This window comes from Manis javanica, chromosome X (assembly GCF_040802235.1).
Source record: "Manis javanica isolate MJ-LG chromosome X, MJ_LKY, whole genome shotgun sequence".
Lineage (NCBI taxonomy): Eukaryota > Metazoa > Chordata > Mammalia > Pholidota > Manidae > Manis > Manis javanica.
Genome location: NC_133174.1, coordinates 6,307,623 through 6,325,249, shown reverse-complemented (window position 1 = coordinate 6,325,249; position 17,627 = coordinate 6,307,623). Strand labels below are relative to the sequence as shown.

The 17,627-nt window shown below is 43.5% G+C and overlaps 1 protein-coding gene across 7 annotated transcripts in view; it reads left to right on the top strand.

Moving 5' to 3' along the window:
- The window catches only part of ARHGAP6 (Rho GTPase activating protein 6), a 432,000-nt gene that overhangs the window by 404,542 nt on the left and 9,831 nt on the right, over nucleotides 1-17,627 (top strand). For all 7 annotated transcript variants that reach the window (XM_037013443.2, XM_037013442.2, XM_073228024.1 and 4 more), the window contains one exon: nucleotides 7,252-7,349. In XM_037013443.2, the coding sequence (XP_036869338.1) occupies nucleotides 7,252-7,349 (98 nt within the window). The remainder of the gene's footprint in view (nucleotides 1-7,251; nucleotides 7,350-17,627) is intronic.

Below are 17,627 nucleotides of genomic sequence, written 5' to 3'. Positions count from 1 at the left end.
TTTGCCCAGGTGATTGAGCAACTGTGTAAGTGAATTCTTTCTACAGCATGATGCCTCCCCACACCAAAGACGAGGTGCTTTACTGTAGCATCTCAGACAGGGAGTTCTTTATGGGGAGGAAAAAAGAGAATGTTTTAGCCACTTTGAAAATTAGACTTTTACACAAAGGAGACTTTGAAGAGCATTAATCCCTCTGGACTAATCATAACACCAACCTTCTGATGATAATGCCAGTGGATGGCTGCAAGAGCCAGTATGTGTTCCTGCTGGAGCCTGCTCACCTTGTCCCTGTCTGCAATGACAGAATGCGTACACTGTTGGTGACACACACAGGTGGAGGGGAGCAGAAGCATATTACACCTGAGCTGTTGGCACTTCTTTTAACATATTGCCGTGGAGCAAAGAATGCTAATGTCCCTTCATCTCCTTCCTTGAATCATCCCCAACACAGCTCCATGACCCTGAGCTCTTCGACTGTAAATGTTTATTATTGTGCCTCAATTGCCAAGAATGCCGCCTGGCATGTACTTGAGAAAACTGTGTTGAGTTTAATGCATTCCAGCCCTCCAAAGGCACTGAGCTCCCCTTACAATATTAAGCTATCCTCCACAGTAGAGCCATGCAGAACATTCTGGGCTGGGCCTGCCCATGGTTGTGCTCTTACTCCCATGTACAGCCAAAGTGATTTATTTCAGTACATTTGCTTAAAAAATGTCATCATGACTTCCAGTGATATTTACTTTTACTGGGGAATGTTAGAGTTTTAAATACCAAAGCATCCTTCTTGGTCCAGTGCAAAGGGGTGGGTTGGTGTAGAACACCCAGGGGCAAGTACAGTGGGGCTGGGTCCTGGAAACTACTCTTCAAGATGCCCTTAATGGTTTGTTATAGTGACTTAATAAATGGAGAAAACTCCAACCATTTCTACCCCCCCACCCCCCGTGGTTTATGGAATAAACTACATCACAGCGGTTATACCCTAGACAATCATCCAAGATTTTATTTTTAATTTAATAGGGTACATTGTAATTGTGACAGTTTTATTTCTTCATATATGCACTGTTTACATTTTTTCTCTGAAGCAAGAGGATACAGACTTCTTTTGATTTTGGAAATAGCATTATCCTTTGAGGGAACACAGGAAAATCTAAGAAGTTGAGCCTTCCAATGAACACAACCATAAATGGTACCCTCAGAAAATATCCAAGGTTACTCAGTAGTTGACTAAAACTCAGTAGATATTTTGATGTGAAACAATAAACCATAAGTGAAGAAGCCTTTTGGACTCACATTTTGTTTCTTCATTAGAATGTGCAGAGTTGGTTGATTTTAAAAAGCACTGTTTTACATGAGCCTACTCCTTAGTTTCCATTTTGCTATATACAAAACCCCAGAAGAAAAAAGGAAAAATTGTGTTTGATGATTGAGTCTTACTTTTCATTTTTAGAGCATTTGGATTAGTTTGAACAACAGGTTAAGAATGGTTAGAAAATTTCTGATGGTCTCCAGTTGGGACAGAAAATATATTTTCCAACTCAAGAAATGAATAGCAAGGAGATTTTCCTAGAGCCTCTCATTGATACTATGTGTAAGCAGAGAGAAGCAGCTAGACCAAGGTAACAGAACCAGTGTACACCATGAAGACCAATATTCCTGGGTTATTTCTGATTATTATTTGTAGCTATTCCAACAACACTTATTGAGCATCCATTGGGTAGAAAACACCATCCTAGCTTGTGTTCCAGAAGTGCATGATATTGATTGCATAAGTGAGTGAGCAGGTGAAGGGCCATCTTGTGCAGGGAGGAGCTTCAGGAGGGAAAAGAGTGGGGAGGCAAAGAGGAGGAAAAAGAGGCATAATCTAGGAAGCATTTGACTGCAAGGAGGAGAAAAATCTACTGCAAGTGGCTGTAAACCTCAGGATTTATAATCTCCGATATGAAGAAGCCTGGGGGCACAATTTTGGCAGCTCACTCGCACGTTTGTGCCCTCTGTTCTGCCATCTGCAGCCACAGGATATGCTGTCGTTACCAGCATCCCTTGCAGCTATCATTGCATCCAGTGATGAAGAGAGGCATCTCCTCTCATGCATCTCTTTTCAATATGGAGGAGAACCTTTTCCAAGAGCTCCTACGAGAACTCCTGTGATACCTTGGCCAGGAGTGGTATGCATGATGTTGCTCTGGCTGCAAAGGAGGCCAGGTGGCAGAGCTAAAGCTTAGTAGCTGTATCCGCTCTGGGTATCTGGGTAGACAAGCCACGTAACTGCTGCCTTCAGGAAATGTACCTTCCAGTGATGCGACCAGCCCAAAGACTTGAGGTCTAGCTGAAGAGAAGGAACTGGAGGAGAGAAGCTACACAGAGTATGGCTTCAAGACCACTGGAGTTGAGGGACTGAGGGGGTCATGAACTGTAACTCTAGAAATTCAAGGGAAGGCCAGGAGCAGAGACATGTTGCAAGGCAATCCAATAACGTAATATCCACCAGAGGTGTTGAGCAAAAGAAGAGAAAGTGATGCTTCTCTGTACAGTGTAAAAGGCAAAGATGGATGACTGTTAGTCAAGAGAAAAATCGCAGAATATTGGCCATCCTCATGTTACCTGCTTTTATTTTTTCTTTTAAGTAGGTGGTTATTTATTAATTATCTTGTCTATTTCTTATAAAATCTTTTATTCTAACTCCCTTTGCAGTTGGTAAGGTACTTTCAGACCTGTTAGCCCTTTTGATCCCCATAACACCTCCATAAAAAGGCAGATGGGAGAGAGAGCATATGCTTGGATTTTCAGGTGCAGGAACAGAATCCTAAGGAAGATGGTTGGGGTGTCCAAGTTTACATTAACTATTAGCAGCAGAGCCAAAACTACACCTCAGGGGCTATCTACTCCCAGTCACATGCTCTTTTGACAGCATCCTAATTCCTTAAAAAGAATGCACATGGTAATGGTCAGCCTGGATATTTCTTACTTACTGTAAGTTCCTGTTTCCCATCAGTTCATTCCCTTGACTTTTGTTTCTTTATTAAGTATCTAAATCCATAGAACATGAATACTCATCCAATTGAACTGAGCCAGTGGTTTGAAATATTTATCAAATAATAGGAAATGAAATGTGCAAATACAGAAAAAGATGAGAGGAATTACTGGGAAGGCAGCACTGGATGCTGTTGTATGAACATTAAAATTTAGTTTCAGGCACCATTTCAAGTTTCTCTACCCTCATTTTCCTACTGGCCCCAATTTTCTAAACCATTCCTTTATAAAGAAACCAACTAATGTGGTCTTATCATATGAATTTTTGAAGCTGCTTTAAATCATTTTCTAACAACATGGGATATAAATTAATTGAAATAATGGATTCTGTGCATGCTAGTCAGTCTTACATCATACATAGGAAAATATTATCTACCCTTCCTGCAATACGGGGATCCACATTTTCTAACCGTAACTTTTTACTTATTTGTAAATAGTGTCTCCAAGCCAAAAATGGCATCATGGGTCTTTTAAAAAGAAACTATTGTTAGATTTATAACACTGACTCTTTCTCTTTGCGTTTGTTACCAAGTATAAGTCATGTATGTTGTATAAAATAAACCTCAGTAATTGTAATTGGGTGGGAATGAAGCCTAGCAGAATGAGTAAAAACTCAGAGTTGCAGAATAGTTTAACAAAAGGTTATGGAAAGTTAACTTTTTAAAGAAGGATACTTCCTGTAACCTATTCTAATAATGTATACAAGTTAATAGTTTATCATTAGACATACCATAGACTCTGAAAGAATTAATATTGTGATGCTTACACCATGGCAAAGGGCTTGCAGTCTGGTTGCTTATTCTTCAGTGGGAATGGGTCGGTGCTTGGAGCAAAATTTGCAGTTACATGTCTGAGCATAGAAAACTGTATTAAACGAACTGGATGAAAATACAATCTTTTTCCTAATTTGTTTGTGGAAGCTTCTTTTAAAAAGAGCTCAGGCTATACATTTTTGGCCTATGTTATTGTTTGCTTTGCTGTTCTTTTTTTTTTTAAATGAGTACTTGCTCTTCTTGTTTTCCCCCTTTAGGCATTACTTTTTGAAAAATTGATATAATAGTGCGCAACGTGTTGGGGCCTGTTGTTTGAAAAGAAGTACAGTAAAAATTATCAGTCTTGATTTGTTTAATTTATTCAATAAAGCGAGAGAATGGAGTCTCTCAGCCTTCCCCTAAAAGTCCGGCCCCTTCTCTCTCCCTCACATTCCCATCCCCAGGCCATTATGTTTGCTTACAGAGTTTTAAATGCCATCCATATGTGTCTCCCAAATTTCTCTGTCCAACCTGGGCCTCCCCCTGACCCCTAGAGCCTTATTCTCAACTGCCTCCTAGATCTCTCCTTCGTTTGGACGGCTCACAAGCCTCTCGCCTTTATCACGGCAAGGCCACACTCCTGAACTTGAGCCCAGCCTCCTGCTGTCAGCCAGTCAAGAGCAACCCTCTCCTTCCAGGGCCCTAGGCCTCAACCGTCAGACTCCTTCCTTCTCCCTCTCCCTCTCTCTTTCTCTCTTCATCTAACAAATCAGCTAATGCTATCATCTCTACCTTTGTTATCTCCAGGGTCCAAATAGTTCTCATCAGCTCACACCCTGGCTCAGCACTCCATCCTCTCCCTTCTGGAAGTATCAACAGCCCCTCTCCACACTTCGTGCTTCACCCCTTGCTTCCCTGCAGCCGGAGTGATGACAATCCCTGTGGGCCCTTTGCTCCGAGCTTCCAGTGGCCCCCCGCCCACTGAGACTGCGAGCTGCAATGCTTATTGTGACCCCAGAGTTTCCTCATCTGGCCTTGGCTCCCTGACCCACTTCCTACCACTCACCTCCTTCCCCTCGCTCTGTTCCAACCTCACTGGCCTCTCGCTGCTCCTGACTCAACATCTTGCTGATTCTATTTTTTCTTCTGCTCAGAATGATTTTCTCAGTTCCTCCCTCAACTTCAGTTCTCTGCTAAAATGTCGGTCTCCCTGTGAGCTGACTATCCCATGTAAGTTGCTCTCTGCCCACCCTGCCCCAGCCAGCATTCCCCATCACCACCCTTCTTTACTTTGTTTTTGTCCATGTGATCTATGCTTTGTTTTATTTGTACACTTCTTCTCTGCCAGTCTTCCCATATTCGTTGTCATCTCCAAGGAGGCAAGGATTCTTGTATGTTTGGTTTGTAGCTGAATCCAGCATCCAGCGCCTGGCACTCAGTGAACGTTCACCAAATATTTATGTCACAAACTAAAGGATGAGGTGGGGAAAGGCCCAAGGCTCGAAGAAGCTCAGTGGTGCTGGAGTAGAGTGTGTGAGGAGGACGGGTAGGGCAGAAAATGGGAAATACAGATGGAGGCCAGCAAGCAAGTAGACTCCGACTGTAGGGATAAAAAGGGTTTGGGGCAAGTGAGGGTCTTGATCACAGCATTCTGACAACTGTGCATGGAAGAAACTGATGCATGTGTTGAAGGAAATGGATAGCACCCGAGTTAGCAGGCTGGGGCATCAAAGGCCCCTGAGTTCAGATAAGAACTCAAACTAGCGAAGGAACTGGGGGCTCACGCAGCTGAAAAACCCAGAAGCAAATACGGCTTCACACATAGCTTCACCTAGGACTCAAATGATGTTGAAAGAGCCAGTTTCTTTCTCTCCATTTCTTGGTATTGTGTCTTCAATGGTCAGCACAGCCCTCAGGCCCCATATGGCTGCCAGCCCTGCATCCTCTCTCTCAGAAGTCTCAGGGAAATTCTCACAGCTTTTCATCACCTCTGGAGTCCCATGGCCGTCACTCAGGCCGCCATGGTAGTGTGGGAATGGAGTGAGGGGAATGGAGACTGATGACGGCGGCCAGGAGATGTGCACTGCGGACGGGTAATGAGGGCTCGAGCTTGGATCACTGCAGTTGGAATGGAAGATAGAGAAAGCATAACAGACATCACAGAGCTCTCTCGTGGACCTCCTGGCTCTGAACAGGGAGGGGAAAGGACACAGAGAAGCTTGAATGCGACCCAGATTTTGAGTTTGTGTGTTACTAGGGTTTTGCTACGTCATTAACGAAGATTGAGAATGAAGTAGGAGGAATAGATTTATGAGAGAAGGAAAGCGTTTTGTTGCTTTCCTTCTCATCCCTGTTTTTATTAATAAAATTGCTTCCAGGTTCTCAGAGCTTAAGAAGAATTGAGTTCTTCAAGAGGCAGGAGGCAAATTCTTCCACCAACCACTTATTCTCAGAAGACGAGTCCCTGCGGTTTCTGATAGTCTTGTCTCTGAACCCGTGTGTGACAGAATCATTCTGAAAACTTGTTTTCTCTCAATACTTTGAATTTCCTTTGGTTGGGCTCGCAGCATCTACAGAGCAGAAAACCATTAGGGCCGGGTCCAGGGTTTCCTCGTAGAACATTTCCACATGGTGGTTCAGGATGGCAAGACCTAGAGAAAGATGGGGCGCTCCTCTGTAGAACTCCAGTGAAGGTCTCCTCATCAGATTAGGAAGTGAGACACTTCTCAGTGTCTGTGGACCCAGATGCAAAAACGGAGTGGAGGCAGGCGCTGACTGAGAAAAGGCTGTGTGCAGAGGTAGTAGGTCAGCATTTGTTTGAGTGGCTACTATCTGCCCGTGCTGTTCTGAGATCTCAACATAATAAGCCATTTACGTACCCCAGCAGCCCTTTGTGGTGAGTACCGCTATCATCTCCACTTTACAGATGAGGAAACAGACCTACAAAGCCTGGGCATCTTGCCGAATGTCCCACAGTGAGTAAGTGGAAGTAAGGCTCAGACACAAACAGTCTGGCTTCAAGGGCCTGTCCTCCTCATAAACTGATCATATGTCCCTGAACTGCCCAAGACAGTGGTTATTTATGCCTGTTGTCTTGGCATAATTATAAATACGAACTCTAGAAAATGTCCCCATTTGGACAATAAACTATGGACACAGATTATGCTTATTCAAACCCAAGAAAATCTAATTTGAGCGACAGAGGCATCCACGTGATTAGGCTGTATCTCCAGTCATAAGTAGGGTGACAAGTGGGATTGAATATGACTTCTGTTTGGTAATCCTCCAATTTGGTCTAAGAATTCAACGGGTTCTATGGGCTGGTGTAGGTTTGGTTTTAACCAGTGAACCACTCTGTTCTCTTAGGTCTTTGAAAGCTCCGTATTATGCTGTTGTAAAGTTGCCAATGACCACAGTTTGCTTCTTTCTGGAATGGTTTTGTTTATGCCTTGACATTTGGCCCCTCCAGGTTCCCCCGGATCTCCAGAACGAAGTGCTCATCAGTCTGTTAGAGACAGACCCTGACGTGGTGGACTATTTACTCCGAAGAAAGGCCTCCCAATCATCGTGAGTATGGCAGCGCGCCCATCTTCTAATGCTGCCTTGGGGATTTCTATTTCCTTTTCTAAAGAATTAGAAAGGTTTACATAACTCCATGCAGGGTGACTTCAAGTGGAATTTTGGCAACTTTCTGGTGAATCCAATTAGTCTACCTAACCAGAAAATGCTTGTCTTACCAGTCCACTTATCAACTTAGAAACTGTTTTTTATGGGATCTTTCCAGTTTGCTTTTGGCTTTTCCTAGCCTCTCAAGGTCCTTTGGACTGTGTTCACTGTTGAAAAAAAGGCACTAAATCACTGGCAAAAAGCTCAAGGCACTCACTATGATGTGCCTCAGTGATTCTGCTTCTAGAATCTTAGGGGCCCCTAAGGCTGTGCCTGGATGCCTCTTACGTAATTTACCAGCTTGGGCAGCACGCTACCAAAGCACAAGACAGGCATTGGCTGAGGCCCGGGTGCCCCTTTGAAATCAGAGGTGTGTGCCCTCTTGACTCTGCCGCTCTTCATAGCTAGCATCCTTTTAATAAAAATGCACGCTGGTCTGCACACGCAACCACGTTTGCAGTGGGTAAAACGCAAGCCATGTTCTCGGCTATGGTTTGCTGCTGCTTTTGTCCCCAAAGGAGAAGCACTGAATTTTCGCCGTAGTCAGATTTTATGATTAATGTCAACCATGAGCTGCAGAGGCAGAGTGTATGGGGGTGCCGAGCATTTGGCCAAGACAGTTAAGAGGATAATACCGCATCATTAACCAGGAGTGATGTTGCCACCGTGACACCAGACCTTACATTCGTGATGGAAATAGTTGTTGTTTTCCTCTCACAGAAGTATCCTACACATTGTGCTTTGAATCTATTGAATTTCAACAACTCAAAGACACATTTTCCCCATGTTTTATCATCTCTGAAACTGAGATGAATCTTATAATCAATGGATGTGCTAATTGAATTCATAGTTTTTTTCTTCCCTAGTTGTATATGAAATGATGGTATGTCTTCTTCAATGGTATCTTAGAAACACTGACACATGTTAAATTGTTCCTTTATATTGATGTCAAATTTGATGTATTAATTTTCATTTAAAACTAGATATTTGAAAAAGCATGTTCTTTAGAGAAATTTGATGACAAGGAATTTTGCATAGTTCACACTTCATATTAACAGTGAAGCTATGAAATTCAGCTTCACTCCATTTCCTGCAAAACAGGGAAGAATTTTTAACTGGATCATCCTTTCAAATGCAGTTTTTGAAGTCCATCTCTGTGCCAATCATTATCAGGCCAAATTCTGGTTCAAGTAAGATGTTTTGCCTGGACTCATGCCCCAAGAGCCACCAGTGAATAAAAATATATTCAAATTGTATAAATGAGCTGGCATTTCATGGTCTTGCTTTTCATATCAGAGAATTGGACTCACTTAAGTTTTTCCTAGATTTCTAACTGTCATCAAGGTTCCAATTTAAACTAACCAATGGCTTTTCTGCACTGTCAATCTTGTATCACCAGAATTTTCATGAACTCGTGTATTTTCCTCCCCTGTGCAAGCAAGCGGACATGGCCACCGTTGTATTTGTGAACCCCTCAGCCAGCTGCGCTGTAACATTTCATGGGTACTCCATGGGAAAGCCACAAAGCACACACCTAAAACACCACTCATTTTGACCTGCCTAGTTTCTGCTTTTATATGGCATTTGTAGATATAGGAATACTATACTTTGAAGAATGGTTGATAGAAGTTATTTTTCTCTGGTTTTCAAATATGCTGTTTGCATGTAAGTAACAAGAAATGAGCCTTTCTCTACTCTCAGAAAAGGAGGAAGCACACATCTTAAGCTTATCCCAAACTGCACAGTTGTCCAGCCTATTGGGTTCCCTATGCCTGTAAGAATAGGAACTGTAAGGTCTAAGCAGGCTGACCCGAGACCAAGATCTTAAGTGATTGTCAGGGCTTCAAGGAAAGGGAGGCGAGCTCGCAGCTGCTCTGTGGATGTCAGAAACAAGCGTTATTGAACAGAAAACATTGGGAGCAGACTTTCTTAGGAAGGAGGAGAAGGAAGTATTTGTTTTTTTCCCCTCTAGGTACAGGCCAAGGAGCAGTTCAGAAGGTGGGTAACGGTGTCATCAAGTAAAAATGGATAAATGAATAAATAAATATTTCTGTTCCGCGGCCTCCTGAGGCTTGAGAGCCCCATCCCTGGAGATGTAGGTGATCGCGTCATGCCTTAAACGGGTGCTTCTCAAAAGTTAGAGAATCTTGAGTGCCTGTGGCTCAGCAGGGGATCTCGTTACAATGCTCTTTCTGAATCAGTAGGTCTGGGGGAGGAGTCTGAGGACCTGCATGTCCTACGAGCCCCCTGGTGATGCACTTGAGATGCTTCGGGTTCATGATCCATACTTTGAGCAGCAAAAGCTTCAAATATCAAATTCTTGACTTTAAGACCTTGCAGACTTGTTGAAGGAGGCCTACAAGGGTAAAAATGGTAGGAGGCGTGTTATATAAAGTATGTCACAAGTGCAAAACGTTAAGTGCTGGGCCACTGGCTCTCAGAATTGCCTGCCCATTCAGATCACCTGGGGAGCTTGAAGGGAAACTACCTGGGTGCCACCCCTAGAGATGTTGTTTCCTTTATTCTGGGGTACTGTCTGGACATTGGGATTTTTTAAATCTCTGCATGTGATTCTATTGAGCAGCCAGGGGTAAGAACCTCTGGCCAAGCCCCACCACATTAGATCCTACATATTTACTGTCACAAAGGGATTGGTGGTGGGTAATTTGGGACATTAAAAGAGAGTCTTTGTGTTGACAAAGGAGGGAACCCAATTCTCCAGACCATAAATCCACTTGGAATTTGGAGAAAGAGATGTGACCTGCAGCATCAGGGATGGCTTCTGAGAAGAGGAAGAATTTGCAGTGAACTTAGAAGAGTGGAGAGGTGTCAACAGGCCTGATGTTTGGGCCTGGACCCACGCCTGGACATAGCAGTAAATGTGTCCGCTGATAGTGGGCACAGTACAGAGGCTGGCCAGCACAGAGGGCAGAAGCCTTCAATGGCAGGCTTAGGAGTGGCACTTTAATCAAGAAGCGGTGGTGATAATTAGAGTGATGATAAATTACGGTATGATAGATTGCAGTGGTGACAAATTACAGTTCCCCAAGTGCCGGTTTGTGCCGGCTGCATTGCTGTGTCAGCTCACCATCAACAGCACACGCCTGCCCAGTCTAACGTGCTGCTGGCAACCTCCTGATCCAGAGCCAGATGTCTGAATTGGAGTTCCAGTGCCCCTGCTATTAGCTGTGTGGTCATACATAAATAAATTCATCGTTCTCTGTCTCATTTTCCTCATCTGTAAACTAGACATAAAAAGTAGCACCAACTTTGTGCAGTTGTGCTGTTACAGTAGTATCTGGTTTTTGATAAATGTTCAATAAATGTCAACGATCACTATCACGTTACTTCAGATTTTGCCATTCTGTTCATTTACAACTACTTACCAAAGACCTGGGCATCACAGGACTCCACCGTGCTCTCCACAGGATGGCAGCCTGTGAAGGCAATATGGTTCAGGTGCAAACCCATCCACAGTAAGTTGCGGCCAAGCCCGCCGGGTCTCGTTGGCATCAGGATGATGGCATAGGTTCTGGATTGGGTGGGGGCGGGGGGCGGTGAGGGTGGAAAGGCACTGAGGTGGGAACATGACCTGTTCGCACCACCCAGGTAGATTTCGGAAGTGACTGGAGACAATTGCATGTTTGCAGGTAATGGGGAAGAGGTCTGGACAAGTCATGGCAACACAGGAACAGACCGAATTCCTGTTTTGAAGACTTTATTTAGTGGAAACTCAGCGAAAATGTTTAGAGTCTGGATATAAAAAGTAAGAATTGCAAGGATTTGCAGTCAGACAACAGAGTGGGAGTTAGCAGGAGCTTCTAAAACAAATACCTGAAGTGCAGCAATGCATCATCTCCCTCATGATTCTCTTCTGACTGTCTGGCTTTTTTCTGAAGCTTCTGCCCTTTGTCATTTGTTTACACACCTAAATAAAGCTTTAGATTCCTGTGCTCCACACAAAAACTGCACAAGATTTTCTTTCGAGTGGAAAAGTAAGTTTTCAAGAGTGTAGAACCAAGAACAGGAACATATTTATTGTAATTTCTGTTTTGAAAGGGCAAACATTTAGTGATATTTGGGAATTTAACGTTTTGGGTTGAGTTTTTCTCTTCGTCATGTGACAACAGAATTGGGAGAGTGAAAGGAAGATTCCTTATTTTTTCTCGTGCTTGTCTCCTTACATTTTGGGCTTCAACCAAACCAGAATACCAAAGGGAGATTTATATTACTAACAATACAAGACTTCCACTGTTTCAATTGCTTGCTGGTATATTTATTAGAATGATAAGCTCTTTTCTTCAAAGATACTTAAAATCGATCCCCTTCCTTGGATTTAGGGATGTAAGGAAGTAGGTAATCAGGTAGGACGAGGTTTGCTGAATGTGACCCTGTGCAGGGGAGAGTGGGCCACTCACCTGGGTGCAGAATTTAAGGGTGTCCTAAAGACACTCTGTTACTACAGTGAGCAATACTGAAATTTAATATTTTTAAAAACAAGCTTAATACTAAAACCAGTGTGGTGAATGAAATATCAAAAAAAGTTTTGAAGACTAGTGCCAGGCCAGGGCATACTGTAGCCTCGTGGTGCTCTCCCTTCAGTGGGTGCCAACTCGCTGATAATATTTTGAAAATGATCTTCTTTGCTTATCTCATTTTCAACCAAGAGAACTGTTGCATTTGATAAACTTCTGGATCAAGTGACAATCTTAAATAATCTTTAATTAAGTTAACCTGAACTAAAATAATGATGAAATTCTGTTTAGGCATAAATACAGCACTTAATATAATGTTGTAAGGTCTAATGTACCTACTTTTCAATTTCCCAATATTGTTCAAGTACTTTAATGCTCTGGGGAAAAAAAACATTTAAAAGTTACATAAACCTACATCTACCTATATGGTATACAAACTTAAGTAGAGTGTTTTCCCTACCATATTCCAGAAACAATATCAAAATAAAACAAATTTAGCTACATATGAGGAGAAGGCCAATAAGGATGAACTGAATCCATAGGTATGTATTTTTGAATGTCACTGTATTCTGTTAGTGGCCTTCACAGATTGCCCCCAAAATAGCAAAGCCAGTGACCAGCCAGTCTGGACCATGGATGAAGACCCATAGCTGTCTCAAAGGATGGAATTTCAGAACTGGAAAATAACTGTTTCTTTGAGCTGGACATTCCTCCCGTTGAAAGATAAATCTTTCTTCTTCTTGATGGAGGAGCTTAGGCCGCCTCAGAATTTAAAGGTATCACATTTACATTATCAGATAAATGTCATGTAGATAATTTATTTCAACCTTTCAGAGATTGCCACCAGAAATGTTTTCTTCCACAAAACCAAGAAGTGTTACAAGATGGATTGTAATTTCTGTTTCCTTTTACTAGGATTTGGAAAATCAGATAAGTCCCCAGGAAATTTTCAGATCAGAAATCAGACTTTACCAGTGTAATACAACAGCAGTGAATCCTATTGACCAGCAGTAGCTGGTGGCCTCATTGGCATTCTGTTCCAGTTCCTTGGAAATCACAAAGCATTAATGCATTAAACACACACACACATACACACACACACACACACACACACACACACACACACACACACACACACACACACACTCTATTCAAGAAGGCCTTTTCAGCCAAACAATTTTAGGAAAAATTATCTGTATGTGGAATACAGAATTCCATAATGGAAATTTCCAAAAAGTGTAAATGTACCTTCTGTGGAAAGGCAATGCAAGATGGAAGGAGAATTTATCACATTATCTCTTTCCTCCAACACCTTTACTGTGATTCAGAACTGCTTTACAAACCTGCAAAATAGGAATATGAAGATATTTTATCAGGTGTACTATAAATAAAATTAATAAAGTCAGCATTGTTTTCTCTTCACCTGTCATAAATGCCTCCACGTGCCAGGGCTGTTAGGAAGGAATTCATAAGCACTAAAAATGAGGGGAGAAATTCCACTCCAGCCCCAGGGAAGTTCTAAAGTCCAGGGTGCCGGCTTCATCTCCCAGGGCGGAATTCAGATCCATGACCACTTATCTTCAGGGTAGGGTGCCATTGTCCCTAGGATTCTGCATAGGGGATGCTTTGCAGAACAGAATGATTAATGTGGAAAAACTCCATAAATCCAGAGCTGCTGTACCCATGGACTCCTTTGCCAGAACAGTAGTGTTCCAGGTGGTTCTGTGCTTTGAGTTCCAACAGACTGAGGCTTATCAGTCGAAGGACTGAGCCAAGGGTGAAGCCAGTGCAAGCTTGAAATCTCCAAGGGGGTTTCTCCGTGGGGTAGCTCAGCAAGGGGCTGGGCTGGCCACATCCGGTGATTGAACCGGAGTTTTCCATTTATCCACAGAACCAGTTCTGTGCTTCCAGCTGCAGTGCAGGCCTGCCCCCAGTACCCTGCCAGTGGTGTGTTTACACCCTGACCTGGAGGGACCAGCTAAGGGCGAGAAAGTGAGTCACTCTCCCTGTCCATCTCATGCTTATTCGGTTAACTGCGACCGGCCATGCATGCCATGGACAGTCCTGAGCTTTTCAGGTCTTGAGGGGAAGCCCTCCATTCATGGACGCAAACCCACGTCAGGAGGCAGCCTATCCACCCAACATTCCCAGACTCCGTGCATTAAGTTCCAAGACATAGGACTATTCTTCTTCCAAGAACAAAGAACTGCTGTGTGCTTTTAAACCCTTTCTCATTGTGTGAATCACTGGTTAGAGCAAATATTTTATATAAATAAACACAAATACATTGTTGGCCTTTCTTGGAGCCCTGAACATAAAATTGCCTTCATAGGGTTGAATCATCTTAGAGGCCAATCTTAGAGAGGACATTGGTGCCCACTTGTCTCATTTTTCAGAGATTCCCAGTGGAGAGTTCTAAATTTGTTTACAATGGATTTAATGATAAAACAATGGAATGACACTAAATTTTTTACAACTCTGAGCTGCCATGTTGTACTGAGAGTCCAGTGGAGTGAATAAAACAATCCTATTTATTAACTGGTGAGCTCTCGTGTGGAAAGCCGATCCCTGGACATGGGTTCTTAGGCGTGTTTGGCCGCCATCTACTGAGCTCTGCTGAGAAAAGTAAAATGATAGATAGGAAATACTTTAAACATTTAAAAGGGCCATCAACTCTATGCATAAAATACAGTATTTTACTGTTGGTTTTTAATAATATTGAATACATTTATCAAATAAATTTTAGAAGGTTGTCAGCCCCTACAGCCTCTACTGCCAGAAAGACATGTTATTTAGTCCTCTAGACCACAATCAGAAACGAGGAGACTTGGTAGGAGCTCAGTCCAGTGCCTGCCACAGAATGAAGTCCGTATAAACCCTGGGTGTTACTGTTTACGTAAGCGTATTTCACAAGCTGCCTGCCGTGTGTACTCAGACCTTACGCCCTGCCACTGCCAAGGTAACCCTGGGTGGCTGGGAAAGGAAGGCATCGCCTCCAGCTGCAGCCAGCTCTCTGGATCCTGCCAACTGGAGCTGCCTGGGGTGGGCACACTCGCCTTCCTTTACTCAGCTGTGGCCCCGACGCCCCTGGAGGTCAGGACCACCACACTGACCCCACCTCCAGTCGTGTGGGGATTTTAGCTTCTCTCTGTGGCTCCCCTCCTGACCCAACCCTCGGTAGATCCTTAGCCCACTGTCACATCTGTAGATTGAAGGAGGGAGGAGAGGTTTGGTATCAGAAGTTCTCAAGCCCCCCTATGTATCACCATTGTCTGGAGGCCTTCTGAAAACACAGTTTGCTAGCCCACTCCCAGGTGCCCTTTCAGTGGGCAAAGCCAGCCTCATGGGCTGTGACCTGAGCAGCCACACAGGACCCCGCAACTCAAAACAGCCCACATTTGGCTTAATGATCTGCTGTCACCATCTTGGAACCCTCTTGTAACTGGGGGCCCCACATGTTAGAGCCAGTCCCAGCAGCAGGTCCAGAATGGAGCTTGAGAATTCGCATTTCCAACAAGTCCCCTGGTGATGTGGGTGCTGAAGCCCCAAGCGACAGTTTGCAGTCAGCCCAAAGAACAGAGGAAAGGGACAGTGGCCCTCCACCTCCACCTCTGCTGCCTCTACCCAGTCAGACTCCATCATAGCCAGGAAAGGGGGGAGAAAACTGTGGCAGCGCCAGTTATTTTTCCTATTATGATTATTCGTTTTGCTTTAACCAAACAATGTTCTCAGGAAGCATACTGCCTTTTCAGTACCCAAAATAATTAATGTGGGTGTGATTTCCCTGTCTATACATCAGTCCAAACACAATTTATTGGAGCAGCTTGCAAACATATGTAAAGCGGAACAATATCGCACTAAGGAGTTTGAGACAAGGGAAAGGAAGACAGTGGCGGGAGGGGTGAGATGGAGTTGGGGGCGTGTGCCACAAGCTCCTGTACGCCAAGCCAAGTGGAGCCCCAATTCCCCCGAGCCTTCCAGCAGTCAGTGCCAAGAGAGACGCATTATTTTTTATGTGATGCATGAATAACCTACTTGCTTGGTAGAAACCCAAATGTCCCTATTACTGAGACCTACGAGAAATTTCTTCCACTGGGTCTCTTTCTTTGTGCAACTCTTGGCTGTATCTGCCACTGATACTATTTTGCTGGAGGCATTAGCTCCCATATGTTTTGTGAGACAGATGAGCAAGTCATAAGGCAGAACTCTTGGGGTCCCTGTGAGCGGAAATTTGACTGCCATGACTTCCCTCCCAATGTGAGGGGGCAAAAAAGCATTGTAGCCCTGACAGCTATTTTGTTCTGACTAATTAATCGACTTACTCTCTTTAAAACATCCTACAAAACAAGGCTTTATGTGCCTGCTGTTACTGATACAACACCGTGACTTGTTCTTGCTGGGTGGACATGGGACATTTCATTCGTGACTGGAAAAATGTCACCCGAACTGGGAAAACAACTGAACGGAGCCCAGTGATAGCATTTCTAGCCCTGGTCAGAACAGAGACCCCCGATTCTGGGCTGAACTCTGTGTAGCTACTAGTTCAACATGCCCACTTGTCCCCATTTTCATAGTCCAGTGTCCCCCAGCAGAATGGAACCCACGAGGACAGACAGATGCCTGTTTGTTTTGGTTTGTGTCCCCTCTGCTAGAACAAGGGAGGCTTTTCCCCCCTTGAATCAGATATGAAGGTTAAATAGTTTTTTCCCCTCTTTCCAGCAGAAGTATTAAGTTCCTTTTCTTTTTCCTTCATTCACCGGAGGCCTAAACTTTCTGGAAAATCATCTTCATGGCTGTCCTCTGGCTCTTTCCCATAATATTATCTGTCATCGGTTTAAAGAGGAGGCAAGGAAAGGACTTATTTGTTCCATGTGGGTAAGACATTCCCTCAACGAACGTGCTCGGGCCCCTGGCTGCTCCGCGCCGGGCGTTCCTTCCCGACATTCATTCCTTCTCTGTTTCATGCACGAAGTCCTTTGGTGAGGAAAGGATTGCTTGGGCATGCATTTCCCTTTAAGATCACAGAGGATTTGTTTTGAAAATTCAAACTAAAAGAAAGCCAAGATTAGTAAAGAGAATGAAAGTAGGGGGGAAGAGAGAAGCAGGATCTTTAAGTTGTAATCAATCTGTGATTATTTCCCTTGAAGATGTTGTCAGGGCCACTGTTTTGAGGAAGGTAGAAAATACAGATGTTCCCAGGTAAGACTTCGAACACTCTTCCCATATTCCTGACGCTGCCGTTTTTCCTGTTTTGCTCACGTGTCAGTGTTACTTCTGTTGCTGTGACAACTCATGTGCACATAGATGATGTGATGGATATGCTGATGCGTATGTTTTATATCAGGTTGTAAAAGCACTAGTGCATGGTAGAATCACTTCAGGTGTATTTAAATACAGTGAACTCGAGTGATGGTCATATATTTGTCTTCCCTGCCATTTCATACATGAAACAGTTATCCCCACCAGTAGCATCTTCGTCATCGTCACTGGAGGGAGGTATTTACTTACACTAAGTATTTGGGGAAGGAAGAGAAATTGTCCGTAAAGCCACAATGAACTTCATTCATATAGTTTCAATCACAAATTCAATCAGAAAACCTTTTTAATTCAGAACATTGAGAAAAGTAAAGGAGTTATCTACCAGTTTTTCCTTCCTCAAAGGGTAGTGACCATTAGGCTTTTATTTTAAAATAGGACCAGGGGT